The sequence below is a fragment of the Adiantum capillus-veneris genome, chromosome 14, assembly GCF_014529385.1.
Source record: "Adiantum capillus-veneris isolate H3 chromosome 14, ASM1452938v2, whole genome shotgun sequence".
NCBI classification, from domain to species: Eukaryota; Viridiplantae; Streptophyta; class Polypodiopsida; order Polypodiales; family Pteridaceae; genus Adiantum; species Adiantum capillus-veneris.
Window position 1 is genome coordinate 109,961,957 of NC_140944.1, and position 21,380 is coordinate 109,983,336.

The 21,380-nt window shown below is 44.4% G+C and overlaps 1 protein-coding gene across 1 annotated transcript; it reads right to left on the reverse strand.

Moving 5' to 3' along the window:
- Positions 1-5,331: 5,331 nt before the first annotated feature.
- Positions 5,332-10,920, reverse strand: LOC147442924 (uncharacterized). Its single transcript, XM_086528909.1, has one exon. It carries the CDS (start codon positions 7,622-7,624, stop codon positions 6,899-6,901), a length of 726 nt encoding a protein of 241 aa, XP_086385035.1. The 5' UTR covers positions 7,625-10,920; the 3' UTR covers positions 5,332-6,898.
- Between the last annotated feature and the right edge of the window lie 10,460 nt (positions 10,921-21,380).

Here is a 21,380-nt window from a genome sequence, read left to right on the forward strand (position 1 = left end):
AACAAGTAGGAAAATCTTGCAGGCAGGCTTCATATGGCCTAGCCTCAACCGTGATGTACACCATTGGTGCAAAACGTGTAAGTTGTGTCAAAAGGCCGGCACTAGGTCACTTATGCCTGAACCACAGACACCTATTCTCTCATATGGCCCATTTGAAAAATGGGGTATCGATGCCATTGGGCCATTACCTAGGGCCAACTTAGGAAAATTCTACATTATCATGGGGGTCGACTACATAACTAGATGGGCAGAGGCTACAGCCACCACTAGAATCACAGCGATAGAGGTAGCTAAATTTATCTACGAGCACATATGCTGTAGGTTTGGCACACCTTTAGAGATCATCTCTCATAGAGGGCCAGGTTTTAGAGCAGACTTGGTAGGAGAATTAATGCAGAAACTGGGCATTACAAGGAGACACTCTTCACCATATTACCCTCAATGTAATGGCCTAGTTGAAAAGGTAAATGGAATGGTTTCTAAAATTATTACCAAGCAGGTAAACAATCATCCCGGAGACTAGGATAAGTATCTACTACCAGCTTTATGGGCCTACAGAACTTCATTTCGTACATCCTTGGGATTCACACCGTATCATCTAGTATTTGGTAAGGAAGCAATCTTGCCCATTGAAGTGCAACTACAAAGTCTCAGAGTAATGGCAAGCCAACTTCAACAACCCAACATGCATTTGAGAGATCACATCATCAACTTGGAAAGACTGCAGCTGGACAGAGAAGAAGCAATAAATTATTATGAAGCACAAGCAGAGCATAGACGGCTTAGCTTTAACGAGCATCTCCGGAAAAAAGAATTAAGGAAAGGAATGTTGGTGCTCCTCTACGACAATCGCTTCGACACGCGCAAGGATAAGAAACTCTTGCTCCGATGGGAAGGCCCTTTCATCATCAGGAAAAAGTATACCAATGGAAGCTACCAGCTTATGGAGGCAGATGGAAAACTTCATAAAACCAGGGTAAATGGTTGGCGACTTAAACCTTATTTTCTTCGATTTGACCAGGCTCCACCAATTGACATTCCAGATGAGGACACACCATCAGCCGCCACCTCCGACGATAATGATCAAACAGATGAGCTAGAGACATGAATGCCTCTAGCCAAAAGGGGAGGGCTAATGATGGGGGCTTTTCACAAGCCAAGCTCCCATACCCCTCTTCTCTCGTCCCCACCCCATGAAAACCCCCTCTTATGGAGGGAGTGATAAAAGGCATTGGAAAAAGTAAGAAAAAAATAAAGTATTATTATGTAAATATATAAGAAAGGTAAAATAGGCCACCTCATGCCTGCGGGGTAGCCCATCCCCACCTTGCCTCCTTTTTCTTCACTGTTGCCCCGCCGGGTGTGCCTTTTCCTCTCCTCCACTCAAAAGGTTAACCCCCTCTCTCTTCCCCTTGTCCTTTCTCCTTTCTCTCTCCCCTCAAGCTACCCCACCTCTCACCAGTAATGCATTATAACTCACCAATAATGCACCTTAACTCACATGCAACTTACCCTATCTTCCAAAATAGTATACCCCACCCCCTCTTTCTCTCTCCTATCATATCCCATGACCCAAATACCCCCCCCTCTCTCTAAAGGGCGCCATGTCTCTTGTCTTGTAGCTAAATAACCTCCCCCACACTCACACACACACACACACACACTCAGTTTCACTGAAAAAGGTGTCCACAGACCCATCCCCACCCGGTGGTTACCTGATTTTTCTTGTGTTCACACACATCTGCACACAGATTCACCTCTGAACACACTCCCCTCTCTCCCCTCTTGTAATTACTTTATTCTCCATGTCACCTCTCACTTTTTTTCATCAACCCATCTCTCTCTCTCAGTCTCTCTCTCATGAGACTGCTGTTCTGGCACATATACACACAGCAAGACAAGTGGGGCCCACAGTCACATGGCCTATGTAGATAATGATTTTTTCATTTCTAAATTCTAGAATTCCTCCCTCCTCCTCCCCTATATAAAGAGGGGTCACCATCACACTAAATACACACACAACATCACCAAAGAACACACTATGCACTGTGTGTGCCTAGTGCACACACACACACCCACACCATCACCATCACCGTAATCACCATGCTTGTCTTGAGCATGACCTCTACACCCTTGGCTATGGAAGATGAAGGGCAACTAAATGAAGGATGATGGCCATAACCCTCGTGCGAGTCTTCGCCATCAACTCCCACCTATCCGCCATGTGCTCTACCACTCTCTCCCTTCTCATTCCCCTACCCTATGCTCCCCATTTCATCGCCTTATTCTCTAAATAAAGCTTGAGGTTTTGTGAGTATGTTTTCTTACAATGTTTTGCCCATGTGAGGTGTGCGGAATTGCCACCTAGTCTTGTGTTTGGAGTGAGCTTGTGTATGTGTGAAGGGTGTGCGGATTTGCCATCCTTTTGTGGTGCCTAAGTACTAAGCCGCTATACCCCCTCCCTCACTCACTCTCTCTCTCTCTCTCTCTCTCTCTCTCTCTCTCTCACTTGCTCTCATTCCCTTTCCTCTTCATCATTACTCCCAAGCATCCATCTCTCTTGGATGAAAACTTTGTTATGGTGGTGTGTTGTTTGCGTCCTAGCCGCTGAAGCTAGGTGGTGCCCCTGTTTGCTTTACCATGACAGGCTCGAGGCGCACCATTCGGTCCCCGGTGTTTTAGAGGCCATCGAGGTTCGGGGTTCGCTTTGCTGCTGTCACTGCCACTGACATCTTGCATCGAATGTCTTTTCTCCACCCCTTTCAAGTTCCCCTCATTTATGCTCTCGCCTACTTTGGCTCTCCTTGTTCTGCTAGTTGTTTTGATGCTGCCATCAAACAATCATGATACTTTCTATATTGAGCAAAGCCTAAATAGATCAATTAGCACTAAGCAAGTATAGATATACCTTGTTAATGATGCATGTGATAGTAGATATGAGAGGGAAATGCATAGGAAAAAAAGAGATTAAGTATTTCAAACCAGGCGTAGATCTCGAGAGACCAATCTGAAAAGAAGAATAAAGAGAAGAGACTTAAGGAAAAGGAAGTCGCTAATGAATGACAAAATAAGAAGAGAGGAGTAGAGAAGTTTTAAAGGAAGACGGGAACTTCTTTCTTGTGGTGGAAGTAATCCCAACAGAAGGCCAAGGATACACTTTTATTGATTTAATAAGGGGGATGAAATCTAGTTGCTATGGGATGTACCCCAAACAATTCCATACTTTTGAAGATAGCATCAAATTATTAGTGGATCTTGAATAAATCTTATCTTCATCTATCCCAAGCGCCATCCACTAATTAGTTCAAGAGCGATACTGAGGGCTGCTCAAGATCCGAGACCTTTTGTATGTTACACAGTGTTGACAACCACTAGAGGCTTTGAAACACTCATACAATAGCACAAAGATGCATGCATCCTAGTATTAGAACGCCTAATCATCAAGTTTATCATAAGCCTCAACATCAGGCTTATTGTTGCATCATCAAATGCCATCCCGATGTCGTCACCCCTACGTCCATGCAAATTACGGATATTGCACCAAGTGGTTGTGTCTTTCTTCTCTTCTCTCTAGACACTCTTCTCTCTCATCATGCCGGTGTAGCACTTTGCTCTAGGAGGTGCACCTACACATGTTCTTTGTTGCTCTATCTCATTTGCTGTCTCTCTTTATTCGCGTATATCGTCGATTATGTGCTACAGTTTGCGAGGTATGAATATCTATTGGTTTTACGGTTTGGAAAACATTCTTTTTGGGCATTTTGCAGGGCCACTATGTTCCTTGTTTATAGCAAACAAAGACAAATTGAGCCACCACAATAGCATTCACCTCTTTCATGGCCTTCACCTCTACCCACTTGGTAAGCTAGTCATTGGCAACCACAATGGACTTCTTCCCACTTGATGACTTCAGGAGTGGCATGTGTTGGAGCTATATATGGCTCACTCTACTCAACTTGGTCTCACCTATATATTTATATGTTTTCCTCAATATGAATCAGTCTTTGGGAGCATACATGGTGTGTCTCTTGTCTCATCTCTCTCTTTCTCTCTACATCTCAACATGATTTCAGAGCGGTAAAGATCACGCGCTGATTCAATTCATGGTGACAAAAGAGTATGTGTATGCGATTCGCATGTAAGATTTATAATTGCTACAAATTCTATTTTGAGGATTGATTCTTGTTAACTATGGTTGTTTTGTGTTAAGCAGAATATGATTAGTGCTTTGTGTGGCGTTTATTGCTAATATATATGGTGAATCATTGATTATATCTTCTTATTGATTTGTTTGTTGACACCCTAAATTTCGTCTCAAAATTTTTGGGGGCGTCTTCTACTCATCCAAAACTTGTTCATCTCCTCCAGCTCTTTGATTTGAATTCTAGGTTTGCATTAATTGGAGTTCGCAACAGAAAGTTATGCTGTTTTTACTGCAACTGAGCTTGACGCATCTTTCGTCCTCGTGCGTCTTTGTGAAGCATCCGTGATTATTTTTCTAATTTTGTCAAATCAACTTTTTTGAGCAAATTTAGCTTTTTGCTATTCATATTGTGGTCGTCAATCTTTGCATCTGACGTCAATCTATTTTGAGGACTCTTTTATTATTAACGTCTCCTTCTCCTTGCGTTTTTTGATGACGTCCCTCACATCTTTAAACATTTATTGAGCATATTTCTTGTGTTTATCGTTGACAGAACACAATCATCATATTTCTCTTATTCTAAGTTGTTGCAGCCTTCACCATATATGGTGTGAAGATTTTTTGATCTTATCTTATACGTCTTCTCACAAGCAGATATGGCTATAAATATTCTCATCAACGGCTTTCCTTCTGGCCAGCGGTATGTCCCTCCTTTCCAAGGCCAAGGATTTCCAAGCTAGAAAGCAAAGATGTTGTTAACTCTTGAAGGAAATGAACTCTTTGATGTTGTCCTTGGAGATTTGTATTTGTCCACCTCAGCCTATTGATACGGATCATGATAACGTTGGAAAGGGGGAAGAGGGAACAAACCCAACACACTCTACACTGCCTCTCTATAGCCCAGGAATTAACCCACACCCCTAACCGCACAAAATCACATACACACACACACACACACACACACACACACACACACACACACACACACACACACTATCTGCCAATCTCCAATGCACTGACTCGCCTACGAGCGCTACCGGCTATACACAATCACTTATAAACTCCAAGCATAACTGGCTCAACAATATGCAACCATAACTACTAATTCATAGCACACTCATCAAGTTTGTAAACATAGAGTAAGCTTGCCCACCCTCTCTCTCCCTCTCTCTCTACACTCACACAGAAAAAAACCCGGAGACCACGCTACCACGGGTCTATGCACGAGACGACGAGTAGACAAGAAACTGGTAGCTAAATACCAAATAACTCAACCAAACCGCAAACTCACTAATGCATAGCAAAAAAATAGAACTCTGATACAATCATGATTACTGTCAACTGCGTGCATTCGTGCAATTACGTACCCTTCCTCAGCTATTGGCAACCCGTATAACCGGATGCCTTCCCTTGCTTCACATGAGACCCCCGCTGTACATTGAGCCACCATCACTGCCGGCCTTCTTTTTTTGCTCACGGCAATGGCCCTCCAGCCCTCTTCTCAACTGTCTCTCGGCTACTTCTTCTCCAACCCGAGGCCTTGGCGGCTCTCCCTTGGCAACTCACGACCTCCAACTGCTCTATCCACGTGCATCCACTCCTAGCGAGCTATTCCCTATCCAAGGTAGCATGCCTTCATGCACCCATAAGGTCCATCATCCCTTATTTCTTTCACTTTCTCGGCCCTGCTCTTCCTTGTAACGAGCTCTCTCTCGGCATTCCTCTTGTTTATGGTGCTGCCCTGCCAGCTGCAGCCCCGTTCATTTGCTCCTTCACATGCACGCTCCCTGGCCCCGACTTGGCGGCCTTTCTCTGCAACCTGCAGCTCCGTTCAAGGCAGCCCCCAACCCTTCATGCAGGTGGCGGGCCTCTTGCACCACTTGTGGGAGTTGAGTTGCAGCCCCGTTCCTCCCTTTGTCCTGCAAACCTCGTACCTCAACCCATGGGTGGTCCTACCTGGTCTTCCCAGCCCCCTCGTGGCCTCATGTGGTCCTGCTCCCCACCTGTAGACCTGCCCTCTTCACCTGCTTGGTCATGCCACCCTTGTATCTGTTCTCTATACGTTGTAGAGCTCCCCGATCTTGGTCTTCCCTGAACCTCCACGCCACTGGTCAATTGTGCTACCATGTAACCAGACAGGTGGTGGTCCTTTTCCATCCAGATGGCGCCCTCATTTGTGTCTTTAGCGCCATGACCTGGCAAAGCCTTCAAACTGCATTTGACTTGTTAAATGTCCCATTTGGGATATACATCCCGATAAGTAGAGTGTTTTGCAGACACTTCGATCGAAATCCCATATCATAAACTCCATAGAACGTGCATCCAATAGCCCTTGCCTCGTTTCCAACCTTATGATATAAGCATTTTCTCTTGTCCCTTGTGATAGCAAAAAGCACGTGAAGTTTTGCCTAGTGAGTGCTCCATCTCGGTGTACCTCTCTCCTCTCACCATCAAATAGCTGCCCAATGTCCCTATCATTTGCTTGCAAACTGCCATGCCTGGGCTTCTTGCACTTCCATGGGTCAACCATCTTCAGCTGTACCATCATTTCCCAACCCCTCGTTGAACATTCATGCTCAATCATAGCATTATATAGGTATCAAAAAGCTGCATAAGAAGCCAGAACATGATAGCATAATAAGAAGCTATATGTAGTCTGTACAACTGTATAGATAGGGAAATCTTATCAGCTGCATAATAAGAAGCTATATGTAGTCTGTACAACTGTATAGATAGATAGAGAGGGAAATCTTATCAGCTGCATAAACCTCCCGGATCAAATGGAAATCCATAGACTCTCCCAACTGTGATGCAAACTCTACCAGGATCAAATACATGGCATTGAACACAGCCATCTGTCTCTAGTACATGCATAAGCAGCCATTGTTTTGCACCTGTAAGCCCAAAAACAAACCTCTTGTGCAGCTTGGCATAACATCGACCTTCAACAACCTGTATCCATACACCGGCTTCGTACACAAAATAAGCCTGTAAACCAACTTGTGAAGCATACGCACCAAACATCATTATTCTCTCACCTTCTAGAGAGCTCTCCATAGCAGACCCCTCATCAAGATAGCTTTGCAAACCGCAAAAAACTCTGTGTAAAGCAACTTTCAAAATCATGTCCACCAATAGCATAACACCCACCTTTGGCAACCTGTCTTTCAATGGCACTTCTTCTTGGAGAACTAAGCCTACCTGCTTTTCAAGCATACCTTGTGTTGTAGGTCCTTCACATGGAATACACTCCATACCTGACTCACCATGCCAATCTTCGTCCACCGTAGCCTTTGATGCTTCATCTTCAATCACTTTATGCGAGAGCAAATTGGATTGCTCGACCACCATTGCTTGAATCCTAACGTGCTCTTCAAGGACTTCTACTATGACCATATCAAATTCTCGCTCTTCAACACAATCAGTAGGGCAAGGTTGCCCAACCCCCTGGCTAGCTTCTTCCTGCACAGCTTCGACCATCACTTTGCCAACATCTTCAAACTTTTCCTATGAGCTTTGATCCATAGCTTCATTTTGTTTTTCCTGCATACACCCTTTGACCAAGATGGCATCCTTGCTACCCGGTCTAGTAGACTCTTGTACAACAACATACCAAATTGGAGGTACAAATTGAAACAAATGACCGAAGTGGCTTACCAATGGCAAAGCGGCTACCTCTTTGAGGCTTGATATTTCTTTTGGCACATGATGAAGCTCCATTGTCGAGCTATACCCATAAATTACACGCTGCAACAAGCCCATCTCCAGCTTCCTCTTTGATTTCCTGCTCTGTACCTTTGCCAAGCAAACCATTTGCGCATAGTCCTCTTCACCACCACACTTGACCTTCTCTTTGATATGCGGATGCAAGCAAGTTAGAAATTGCTCTCGCTTGAAATGGTATCCATTCCGCACATTTGTAATAGCAGGTAGTCTCTCCCAAATAGACTCAAATTTATCCAAAAACAAAGCAAAATATTCACTTACATCCTGCTTTAGCTTGCCAATTGCTCACCCAATACAGATGGAGAGACCCGCTTATGAAAAGCTTCAATAAAGCGCTTGCGAATCTCGCTCAGCGAGACTGACGATCTGCAACCTTCAATCATTCAAACCAGGCTTTGGCTGGTCTTTGTGGAAGCAATGGTAGTGCCTTCAATTTGGCTTCATGTCCACAAATTCTCAACTGCAACAGGTATAGCTCCAAATCAGAAAACTAATCTGCAGCCTCTTCTTCTCCAGCAAGCACCAAGTCAATATCATGCCTCATATTTAGACTTTAGAACTTCACCGAGGAAGAATCAATAGATCCTCAGTGGGGGTACCACTGATGGAAAGGGGGAAGAGGGAACAAACCCAGCACACTCTACACTACCTCTCTATAGCCCAGGGATTAACTCGCACCCCTAACCACATAAAATCACACACACACACACACACACACACACACACACACACACATCTACCATCCTCCAATCCACCGACTCGACTATGAGCGCCACCGGCTATACACAATCACTTATAAACTCCAAGCATAACTCGCTCGACAACATACAACCATAACTGCTAATGCATAGCACACTCATCAAATCTGCAAACACACAGTAAGCTCGCCCACCCTCTCTCTCCCTCTCTCTGTGCACTCACAAACAAAAAAACCTAGAGCCAACACTACCACGGGTGCTATGCACGAGACGACGAGTAGACGAGAAGATGGTAGCTAAATACCAAATAACTCAACCAAACTGCAAACACACATATGCATAGCAAAAAAAGAGAACTCTGATACAATCATGATTACTGTCAACTCCGTGCATTGGTGCAATCGGGTACCCTTCGTCGGCTATTGGCAACCCCTATAACCGGCTGCCTTCCCCTGCTTCAGATGCGACCCCCGCTGTACATTGAACCACCACCACTGCCAGCCTTCTTTTTTTGATCATGGAAATGGCCCTCTGGCCCTCTTCCTAACTGGCTCTCGAAAACTTCTTCTGCAATCCGAGGCCTTGGCGGCTCTCCCTTGGCAACTCTCGACCTCCAGCTGCTCTATCCACGTGCATCCAGGGCTATTCCCTATCCAAGTCAGCATGCCTTCGTGCACCCATAAGATCCACCATCCCTTGTTTCTTTCACTTTCTCGGCCTTGCTCTTCCTTGTAATGAGCTCTCTCTCGGCATTCATCTCGTTTATGGTGCTGCCCTGCCAGCTGCAGCCCCGTTGATTTGCTCCTTCACATGCAGGCTCCCTGGCCCCGACTTGGCGGCCTTTCTTTGCAACCTACAGCTCCGTTCAAGGCAGCCCCCAACCCTTCATGCAGGTGGCGGGCCTCTTGCACCGCTTGTGGGAGTTCATTTGCAGCCCCGTTCCTCCCTTTGTCCTGTGAACCTCGTACCTCAACCCATGGGTGGTCTAACCGGGTCGTCCCAGCCCCCTCGTGGCCTCATGTGGTCCTGCTCCCCACCGTCAAACCTGCCCTCTTCACCTGCTCGGTCATGCCACCCTTGTATCTGTTCTCTATCTGTTGTAGAGCCCACCGATCTTGGCCTTCCCCAAACCTCCATGCCACTAGTCAATTGTGCTGCCATCCAACCAGACAGGTGGTGCTCCTTTTCCATCTAGATGGCGCCCTCATCTGTGTCATTAGCGCCACCTTTTTTTGGCATGGAACCGATTTTCATATCTTTGGTTAAGCTCAACTTATTTTTAGAAAAAAAATCTTATTGGGTCACCTTTCCCACGCCCATGCAATACCAACTTTGAGTGAAAAACTCTTAACTTTACTTCCTTTCACACCTTCAACTGTCGGATCCAAACTCCAGCATCGATCTTTGATAATTAGTCCACTATATGGTCACATAGTAGACTCCTCTGCATGCGTGGTTCCCTATAATAGCTCCCGATTGTCGAGCTTCATTAATATTCAAACATGAACAAGCATTCTACATATATCAAGGCACCATTTGGCGGAAAATCAACCAGCCTTTAGCATCCTTAAGCATCATTACTTGGCAAAGCCTTCGAACTACATTTGACTTGTTAAATGTCCCATTTGGGATATACATCCCGATAAGTAGAGTGTTCTGTAGACACTTCGATCAAAATCACACATCATAAACTCCATAGCACCTGCATCCAATAGCCCTCGCCTCGTTCCCAACCTTATGATATAAGCATTTGCTCATGTCCCGTGTGATAGCAAAAAACACTTGAAGTTTTGCCTAGCGAGTGCTCCGTCTTGGTGTACCTCTCTCCTTGCACCATCAAATAACTGCCCAATTTCGCTATCATTTGCCTGCAAACTCCCATGCCTGGGCTTCTTGCACTTCCATAGGTCGACCATCTTCAGTTGTACCATCATTTCCCAACCCCTTGTTGAGCATTCATGCTTAACCATAGCATTATATAGGTGTCAAAAAACTGCGCGCATAAGAAGCAAGAACATCATAGCATAATAAGAAGCTATATGTAGTATGTACAACTGTATAGATAGATAGAAGAGAGGGAAATATTATCAGTTGCATAAACCCTTCCGGATCAAATGGAAAGCCATAGGCTCTCCCAACTGTGATGCAAAATCCACCAGGATCAAATACATGGCATTGAACACAACCATCTGTCTCTAGTACATGCATAAGCAGCCATTTTTTGCACCTCTAAGCCCAAAAATCAACCTCTCGTGCAGCTTGGTATAGCATCGACCTTCAACAACCTGTATCCATACACCGGCTTCGTACACAAAATAAGCCTGTAAACCAACTTGTGAAGCATATGAACCATACATCATTATTCTCTCACTTGCTAGAGCTCATAGCAGACCCCTCATCAAGACAGCTTTGCAAACCGTACAAAAATCTGTGTAAAGAAACTTTCAAAAGCATGTCCATCAATAGCATAACACCCACCTTTGGCAACCTGTCTTTCAATGGCACTTCTTCTTGGAGAACTAAGCCTACTTGCTTTTCAAGCATACCCTCTGTTGTAGGTCCTTCACATGGAATACACTCCATACCTGACTCACCATGCCAATCTTCGTCCACCGTAGCCTTTGATGCTTCATCTTCAATCACTTTATGCGAGAGAAAAATGGATTGCTCGACCACCATTGCTTGAATCCTAACCTGCTCTTCAAGGACTTCTACTATGACCATATCAAATTCTCTCTCTTTAACACAATCGGTAGGGCAAGGTTGCCCAACCCCATGGCTAGCTTCTTCCTGCACAGCTTCGACCATCACTTTGCCAACATCTTCAAACTTTTCCTATGAGCTTTGATCCATAGCTTCATTTTGTTTTTCATGCATACACCCTTCGACCAAGATGGCATCCTTGCTACCCGAGCTAGTAGACTCTTGTACAGCAGCATACCAAACTGGAGGTACAAATTGAAAAGAATGACCGAAATGGCTTACCAATGGAAAATCAGCTACCTCTTCGACGCTTGATCTTTCTTTTGGCACATGATGAAGCTCCATTGTCGAGCTATACCCATAAATTGCAGGCTGCAACAAGCCCATGTCCAGCTTCCTCCTTGCTTTCTTGCTCTTTACCTTTGCCAAGAAAACCATTTGCGCATAGTCCTCTGCACCACCACGCTCGACCTTCTCTTTGATTTGCGAATGCAAGCAGGCTAGAAACTGCTCTCACTTGAAATGGTCTCCATTTTGCATACATGTAACATGAGCTAGTTTCTCCCAAATAGACTCAAATTAATCCAAAAACAAAGCAAAATCTTCACTTACATCCTGCTTTAGCTTGCTCAATTGTTCACCCAAGCCCGATGGAGAGACCCGCTTCTGAAAAGCTTGAATAAACCGCTTGAGAATCTCGCTCAATGACTACTGACGATCTGCAACCTTCAATCCTTCAAACCAGGCTTTGGCTCATCCTTGTAGAACCAATTGTTGTGCCTTCAATTTGGCTTCATGTCCACAAATTCTCAACTGCAAAACAGGTATAGCTCCAGATCGGAAAACCAATCCGCAGTCTCTTCTTCTCCAGCAAGCACCAAGTCAATATCATGCCTCATCTTCAAGCTTTAGAATTTCACCGAGGAGAAATCAGTAGATCCTCAGTGAGGGGGCACCACTGATGGAAAGGAAGAAGAGGGAACAAACCCAGCACACTCTACACTACCTCTTTGTAGCCCAGGGATTAAGCCGCACACCTAACCACACAGAATCACACACACACACACACACATCTGCCAATCTCCAATGCACTGACTCACCTACGAGCGGCATCGGCTATACACAATCACTTACAAACTCCAAGCATAACTGACTCACCTACGAGCGGCATCGGCTATACACAATCACTTACAAACTCCAAGCATAACTGGCTTGACAATATACAACCATAACTGCTAATGCATAGCACACTCATCAAATCTACAAACACACAGTAAGCTCGTCCACACTCTCTCTCCCTCTCTCTCTGCACTCACACACAAAAAACCCGGAGCGAATGCTACCACGGTTGCTATGAAGGAGACGACGAGTAGACGAGAAGATGGTCGCTAAATACCAAATAACTCAACCAAACCACAAACTCAATTATGTATAGCCAAAAGATAGAACCTTGATACAATCATGATTACTGTCAACTGCGTGCATTGGTGCAATTAGGTATCCTTCCTCGGCTATTGGCAACCCGTATAACTGGCTGCCTTCCCCTCCTTCACATGCGACCCCCGCTGTACATTGAGCCACCACCAATGTCGTCCTTCTTTTCTTGCTCACGGCAATGGCCCTCCGGCCCTCTTCTCAACTGGCTCTCGGCCACGTCTTTTGTAACCCGAGGCCTTGGCGGCTCTCCCTTGGCAACTCCCGACCTCCAGCTGATCTATCCACGTGCATCCACTCCTAGCAGGCTATTCCCTATCCAAGTCAGCATGCCTTCATGCACCCATAAGGTCCACCATCCCTTGTTTCTTTCACTTTCTCGGCCCTGCTCTTCCTTGTAACCACCTCTCTCTCGGCATTCCTCTTGTTTATGGTGATGCGCTACCAGCTGCAGCCCTGTTCATTTGCTCCTTCACATGCAGGCTCCCTAGCCCCGACTTGGCGGCCTTTCTTTGCAGCTCCGTTCAAGGCAGCCCCCGACCCTTAATCCAGGTGGCGGGCCTCTTGCACCGCCTGTGGAAGTTCAATTGCAGCCCTGTTCCTCCCTTTGTCCTATGAACCTTGTACCTCAACCATGGGTGGTCCTACCTGGTCTTTCCAGCCCCCTCGTGGCCTCATGTGGTCCTGCTCCTCACCTGCAGACCTGCCCTCTTCACTTGCTCGGTCATGCCACCCTTGTATCTGTTCTCTATCCACTGTAGAGCCCACCGCCGATCTTGGCCTTCCTCGAACCTCCATGCCACTGGTCAATTGTGCTGCCATGCAACTAGACAGGTGGTGCTCCTTTCTCATCCAGATGGCGCCATCATCTGTGTCGTTAGTGCCACCTTTTTTTTTAGCGTGGAACCAATTTTCATATCTCTGGTTAAGCTCAGCTTATTTTTAGAAAAAAACTCTTATTGGGTCACCTTTCCCACGCCCATGCAATACCAACTTTGAGCTCGCCTTGAAAAACTCTGAACTTTACCTTCTTTCACACCTTCAAATGTCGGATCCAAACTCTAGCATCGATCTTTGATAATTAGTCCACTATATGGTCACATAGTAGACTCCTCTGCATAAATGGTTCCGATAATAGCTCCCGATTGTTGAGCTTCATCAATATTCAAACATGAAGAAGCATTCTACATATATCAAGGCACCATTTGGCAGAAAATCCACCAACCTTTAGCATCCCTAAGCATCATGACATGGGAAAGCCTTCAAACTGCATTTGACTTGTTAAATATCCCATTTGGGATATACATCCCGATAAGTAGAGTATTCTGCAGACACTTTGATCAAAATACCATATTATAAACTCCGTAGCACCTGCATCCAATAGCCCTCGCCTCGTTCCCAGCCTTATGACATAAGCATTTGCTCCCGTCCCATGTGATAGCAAAAAACACTTGAGGTTTTGCCTAGCGAGTGCTCCATCTCGGTGTACCTCTCTCCTCGCACCATCAAATAACTACCCAATGTCCCCATCATTTGCCTGCAAAGTGCGATGCCTTGGATTCTTGCACTTCCATAGGTGGACCATCTTCAGCTGTACCAACGTGCTTATCACTGAAGGACGTATATTTGAAGATTGGAATGTTGCGTATACGGATTGGCAACAACGTGATAAAGCATCTCATCGGTATATTCTTTCTGCTCTTACTGATTCCCTTTTTCTTGATGTGTATGAACTGCCTACTTCCCATGACGTTGTTAGCGTGCAAAAAAGAAGGAAAATAAGAACTTCTGTAGCCTTGCACACACCACATCGTCCGAAGGAAACACCATAAAGCTACGGAAAACACCTATGTCAAACACATGCAAAGTCGGGCGAGAAACAGCCCTAACCCAAACCATGATTAAAACAGCCAAAAATCGAGACCATAAAGATGAAGCTCGTGTTGTGTAGTCCTTAACAGAACACAGAAATAGACTAATTCCGCCATAACTTCTGCCTTTATATTCTTAAAAAGACACTGATCAACAGTTACATAGTTCGAGAATACTAATGGGCAACACCCTTTCCCAAGAACACCCCTTGGGATCCCAAAAGTACAAAAGTTGATATTCCAAATTCCACTAAGGTAAACATTCAAAATTCCCTCAGCTTAACACCTGGCACAGCCTGGTGGCTAGAGCCATAGGCTGACCTGGACCCACAATCCCTTGATCAAGTATTATTCTCCCCAGCAACACCTTCTGCATCTGTCTTCAAAGCCTTTTCTGCCACAAAATCCGGATCCACTTGCTTTTTCACCTCCGCTTCCACCTAATTTTCCACTTCCGATTCCACTCCACTTGCCATCACTCTCCTTAATCATGTTCCACTGCTGCTCAGCGAACTCGTTCTTTGCCCATGCAAACTCATAAAGGCCTATGCTCTTTAGCCATACCTAGGCTTCCACCTCATTTGGGTCAAACACTGCCACCGCCATCTCCACACTCCCCTGATCACTCATAGACTCAGCTTCATCACTCTCCACCTCGATGTGATCTTCCTGCTGCCTCGACTTAAATAGCTCCTCCATCGCCGTCTTCATCAACCTGGTGTGCGGCATCGATTTTGACACATCGTCCTGCATCCCCGCCATCAACTTTCCCTTGATATTTTCAGAAAACATTTTGCCCTTCTTCTCCGACTTAATAGTAAGTGAACTACGACGTTCTGACACTTGGATGTGATCTCCAACACTTCTCACCACCTTAATCTTATAATGATGAATTTTCTCCTCGATTCGGGCATGCCATGCAAGATTCACCCAAAAAATATTCGTTCTTAAATGAGTCACATCTAATAGACCCCGCTAATGAGTACCCCTTGACCCTTTTGCCCAATTCTATTCCTCCGACTTTCCTCTTTCTGGACTTCCAATCCCACAATCCAAATTCCAACATCCAGTCCGCCATTCAAATTTCGAATTCCCGATCCCTTTACAGGTTTTAAATTGCAACAACAAGTTGTAAATGTTACCTCCGAAAATTCCGCTACAACTCGCAAAATACTAACTGTTAACAATTTAGTGCCAATATCCTCAGCCTTATTGACCATCCACTTAGGAACCTCAGGAACCTTTCCATAAAATTTCTTCAGTCTGAACCCATTCACAGGTTTCAAAATCTTGGTTTCGAAGATATCTTTCAACAAAAAATTTCCTTGGCCTTGTTCTGATTCAATCTGATAGGTCCCAAATATCTCATCTTCAACTTACCTGGATGTGGTCCCAACTTAGAATTATATAACATCACCCAATCTCCCTCCTGCAAAATTTTGAATTTCACCTGCCTGGACATCCATGCTTGTCTCCTCTTCTACCCAACTTCAACCAAGTAGGCACTCTGAATTCTATCCTCTTCCAATTTAAGCAGCTCCTTCTATCTATGGGAAATTGATTCCTCCGGACTCAACCCATGCTGAACTGAAAACCTCATTGAAGCTTGGAATAACATATTCCATTGGCACCACAGCTTCAATTCCAAACACCAATCTGAAAGGTGTCATTCCAGTCGCCACCTTAAAAGCCGTCCGAAAAGCCCATAGTGCTGAATCCAGCTTGTCATCCCAATCTGATTTGTTTTCCGACACAATCTTCTTCAAAATTCTCACCAACACTTTATTGGAGCTTTCCGCCTGCCCATTTGCTTGCGGATGATACGGAGTAGATTTCTTATGCAAAATCATATGTCTGGATGTCAACTCCTGAATCACAAAATTCAAAAAATGTGCTCCCTGATCCGACACCAACTCCATAGGACATCCAAATCTTGTCATAATGTTTTTATATAGAAACCATTCCACACTTGCTGCTTTATTGTCTCTCAAAGCCACTGCTTCCACCCATTTGGTAGCATAATCGGTTGCAACAAGAATATATCTGAAACCCGTCCTCTTTGCCTGTGGTTTTATTGGGCCTACAAAATCCAATCCCCACTTCTGAAATCGTTCCAATGGCAAGACATGATGATCCTGCATCCTATCCCCTTGTGTAGGCTGCCCCATCTTTTGACATTGAACACATTCCTTGGCAAAACTACGTGCATCTTTCAATAACAAAGGCCACCAAAGTCCAGCTTTTAAAATTTTCCGACTTGTAATTTCCCTTGAGAAATGTCCTCCAGCTGATCCCCAATGTGCCTCCTGCAACACTGCTTTCTGCTCTTCATCCGGAACACATCGGTGTATAATCTGATGTGCTCCTCTTCTATATAATGCTCCAGCTATAATAAAAAATGGTCTGCTCCTCAATGCAAACTTCTTTCTCTGATCCGGAGACATTGTCGAAGGGAAAACTCCATCCATCAGAAATTGAACCATCTGATCATACCAATTATCCAAAAAATTATCCTTCCACACGGAACAAATCCGCATTAGGCACTTTATTCGATACTCCTGGTAAATCCTCCTTATGTTCCAATCTGCTGAGGTAATTATCCACTGCATGCTGAGTTCTGGAGTATGGACAACTATATAATCAAATTCTTGCAACATGAGCATCCACCTTGCTAATCTGCCTTCCAATTTTGGCTTCTTTGCCAGAAACAATAAAGCCTGATGATCCACATGGAAAACCACTTTATTCCCCAATAGATAATGTCGGAATTTTTCCAAAGCAAAAATCATTCCAAGAGCTTCCCTTTCCGTAACTATGTAATTTTTCTCCGGTGCTCTCAACATTCTACTCGCATAATAAACTGGTCGAAACCATCCCTTGATCTTCTCCTGCATTAAAACAGCTCCTACTGCCATGTCGGAAGCATCTACATACACATGAAATGGCAATTCCCAATTTGGGGGTTGAAGTATAGGTGAAACCACCAACATCTTTTTGATAATTTGAAAAGCCTTTTCTTGCGCTTCTTCCCAAACAAATTCCACTTCCTTCTTGGTCAAATGACTAAGTGGTGCGCTTACATCCGCCAAATACCACAAATACCTACCATGCCATTTGATTTGTCCAACAAACCACATCACTGCCTTCAAATTGTCTAGAGCTACAACTTTCTGAATTGCACTAATCTTGTCCCCATCAATTGACATTCCTTCTTGAGAGATGATATGTCCCAACAACTTCCCCTTCTGCACTGCTATTGCACACTTCTGAGGATTAAGTGACATTCAAAACATCTTACATCTGTCAAAACACTTCCGCAAATATTCCAGATGTCTGACTTTTTTCCCAAAAACCAAAAAAACATCCATAAAAATCCTCATCAAATCTGTCAAAAGTGGCTCAAAGGTTTTAAATGTTGCCTTCGAGAACGATGGTGGTCCATTCTTCAAACCAAAGCTCATCACTGTATATGCAAAATCTCCCCATTCTGTGATAAAAGCAGTTTTTTTAATACCCTCCTCAGCCATTGGTATTTGATTGTACCCTAAAAATCCATCAAGGAAAGTGTACATCTCATGTCCCGCTACGTCATCCAGAACTAAATCAATAAAAGGTAATGGAAATGGATCTGAAACTGTTGCTGCATTCAATTTTCTGTAATCTACACAAACCCTTAACTTCCTAGACTTCTTAGGTACCACCACAATTGGTGACAACCATCCGCCTGATCCATTTGCATAATGAATCCTGCATTCAACAATTTGTCCAATTCCTCTTTAGTAATTCCTTCAAGTACTTCTTGAAACCGTCCTCCAAATGAGCACTAACTTTTCCCATCTTTGGATGATCCTCCGTCCCCAAATTCAGATCTTGTAAATCATCCTCCTTAACTCGAGAAAATTTCTTTATCATCTTATCATACAGAGCCTCCGGTCTCTGAGTTGCCTCCTTTGGCTCCAACTCCGAATCCTCCATCACAGTTTCTTTTTGGATTTTCCTCTCTTCCCTCTTTAAATCTGAATTTTCTTATTCCACACCATCTGTATTCCTCTCCAACTAATCAATTCCCAAACTATCCTCTTTCACTACATATTTGTCAATGATCCGCTCCACATCAACCTCAGATACCGGAAGATTTGCTGCAAGGAAATATGCCTCCATCATCCTCCAATCCTTCAGACATGTTAATTGTTTGTGCCAACATCGGCTTTGTCGATTCTGACAATTCCTTCTTCGGCCCCAATGGTAATGTAGCTTCTCTCCTTCCTTTCTTAATCATCACTTCATTTTTTCCCCAGTCTATTTTAGCTTAGCCGTGCAAAACCATGGCCTCCCCAACAACATAGAGTAAGTATTTTTTGAATCCTTCATCCTGATAACTACAACGTTTACCATAAACTGTAATCCTTGAATGATAATACCTTGCCTCCTTAACATCCCCACTAGTTGAACCCTGCTATGATCAGCCATGCGCACTTGAAATGGAGCTGGTTCCAAGCTGACATCTTGCATCCTTAGAAATTTCGATTCCGAAAGTACGTTGACACCTGATCCACCATCCAATAGAACATCGGAAAATTTGATGTTGTTATTAAATTCCAACGATAGTGTCGATACTAAAAAATCGGCATCCTCCAGGCTAATATGGCCTCATTCATACTCGAAGTAGTCTTTGGAATTAGTTAACTCTTCAAACAAGGCATCCGTCCTTTCTCTTTCCTTCTCCTCCTTTTTTACCCCTTAATTTCTCCTTCCTTTTTAACTTGACCTGTTGTTGCTCCTTTTCCATCAGATCTTCAACTACCTCATCCCAAATCTCCTTCTGCTCCTCCCAATCCAGTGGAGGTTTCAACCTTGCTTTTGACCTTGTTGTCACTATTACATCTACTTCCTCTTGCAAGCATTTAGTGTTGGGGTATAAAGCCCAATGTGGTCGCCCACGTAAGTGGGCGGGCTGCCAGGTATGTACACATATTCTTTTGTTAAAACCTAATAAGAACTCACTATGCTCTACACATTACAGTAGAGCGAGTTCACCATATCGTCGTGCTCTTCTTCTCGCACTCTCTCTTGCGTCGCACTTCGGCTCGTACTCCTTCAACTGGTATCAGAGCTCAGATCGAGGCTCAGGGCAGCATTTTGCAGGTAGCCAGAGTCACCTGCTCAGATTGGAAAGAGATTCGACAGGCGAAGACATGGCCCTAAATCCCGTGGGATTGTCCGAAGGACTCTATGTTCTCAGAATTTCATTCTGAGGTCATCTCGGCCACCGTTCGGCTTCGACAAAGTTCTGCGCAAACCATTTTTGACTACGCGGGTGCGGATCCGACTGTGCAAATTTGGGGTTTTGGCCTACGATTGCAGGTGCTGAGGATATCGACACTCCCAGAGTGCTGATTTCTAGCTGTCTACACATCAAAGGATGGCTCACAATTTTTGGAGACGTGTCACATACGACACCGGTGCATCTACACACAGACTGTAGGCGACATCCACTAGTTCATCAGGTAGCTTGTGTTTGCTGCTTGATATTCCAGATTTCATCCTGACATTGCAGGTACTTCCACATGGAATGTATTGTCAGAGATGATGTATGTCTATTGAGGGTTTGCTGGCTGTGAGTCATGCAGCAAACAACCGCCGCAGCGGTTACAACATACAGTGGGAAATTTGTGGATGTATGACTTTGTGGGAAGTCTATGTATTGTCAGATTTACTACAGCCTTTGTTGAGGGTCGAGTGAGGTTTTATTGAGCTGGGGGATACTCGAATGTTGAGATCCTTTCGGTGATACAGGTCTTGGAGCGATCCTGAAGGAGTACGAGCGGAAGTGCGACACGAGAGAGAGTGCGAGAAGAAGAGCACGACGATATGGTGAACTCGCTCTACTGTAATGTGTAGAGCATAGTGAGTTCTTATTAGGTTTTTACAAAAGAATATGTGTACATACTTGGCGGCCCGCCCACTTACCTGGGCGACCACATTGGGCTTTATACCCCAACAACCTCCCACTTAAAGTCCAATGTGGTAATTTAAGTGTGAGAGAAGCTACTATACAAGCTAATATACAAGAGATGTAGAGAAGTGATGTACTCCCCTACACCTAACTGCTTGCGAAAATGTGCAAAGCTCTCTAAGGGAAGTCATTTTGTAAGTAGATCAGCAGGATTTTCTGTGGTGTGAACTTTGACAAGCTGAAGTTGCTTATCCTCGAGCATTTCCTTGATGAAATGATACTTCACATCCACATGCTTTGTCTTTGAGTGATAAACTGGATTGCGAGCCAATTGTATAGCACTTTGACTATCACAATATAACATAGGCATCTCTTCTTTGATTCCCAAATCTGTTAGTAGTTGATTAAGCCAAATTGATTCTTTGCATGCCTATGATGGTGCAACATATTCAGCCTCTCTAGTAGACTGAGTAACACAATCTTGTAATCTAGAACGCCATGATACTGCTCCACCAGCCAATGTAAAGACATACCCTGACGTAGACCTTTGGTTGTCTAAGTCACCTGCATAATCTGAGTCTGTAAAACCATTTACACTTAGCTCCTGACTCCCATAGCATATACACATACTCTTTGTAGCTTTCAGGTATCTCAATATTCCTATCACTGGCTCCCAATGTTTCTTGCCTGGGTTTGACATGTATTGACTTACTACTCCCACTGCAAATGCAATGTCTAGGCGAGTAGCAATCATTGCATACATCAAACTACCCACTGCAGACGCATATGGAATCTTATCCATTTCAGCCTGTTCTTCCTCAGACACAAGACAATCTTGTTTGCTAAGT

What these genes read in the sequence shown, in the direction of transcription:
- LOC147442924 (XM_086528909.1), bottom strand. Translation starts at nt 7,624, where the DNA reads ATGGTCGAAGCTGTGCAGGAAGAAGCTAGCCAGGGGGTTGGGCAACCT.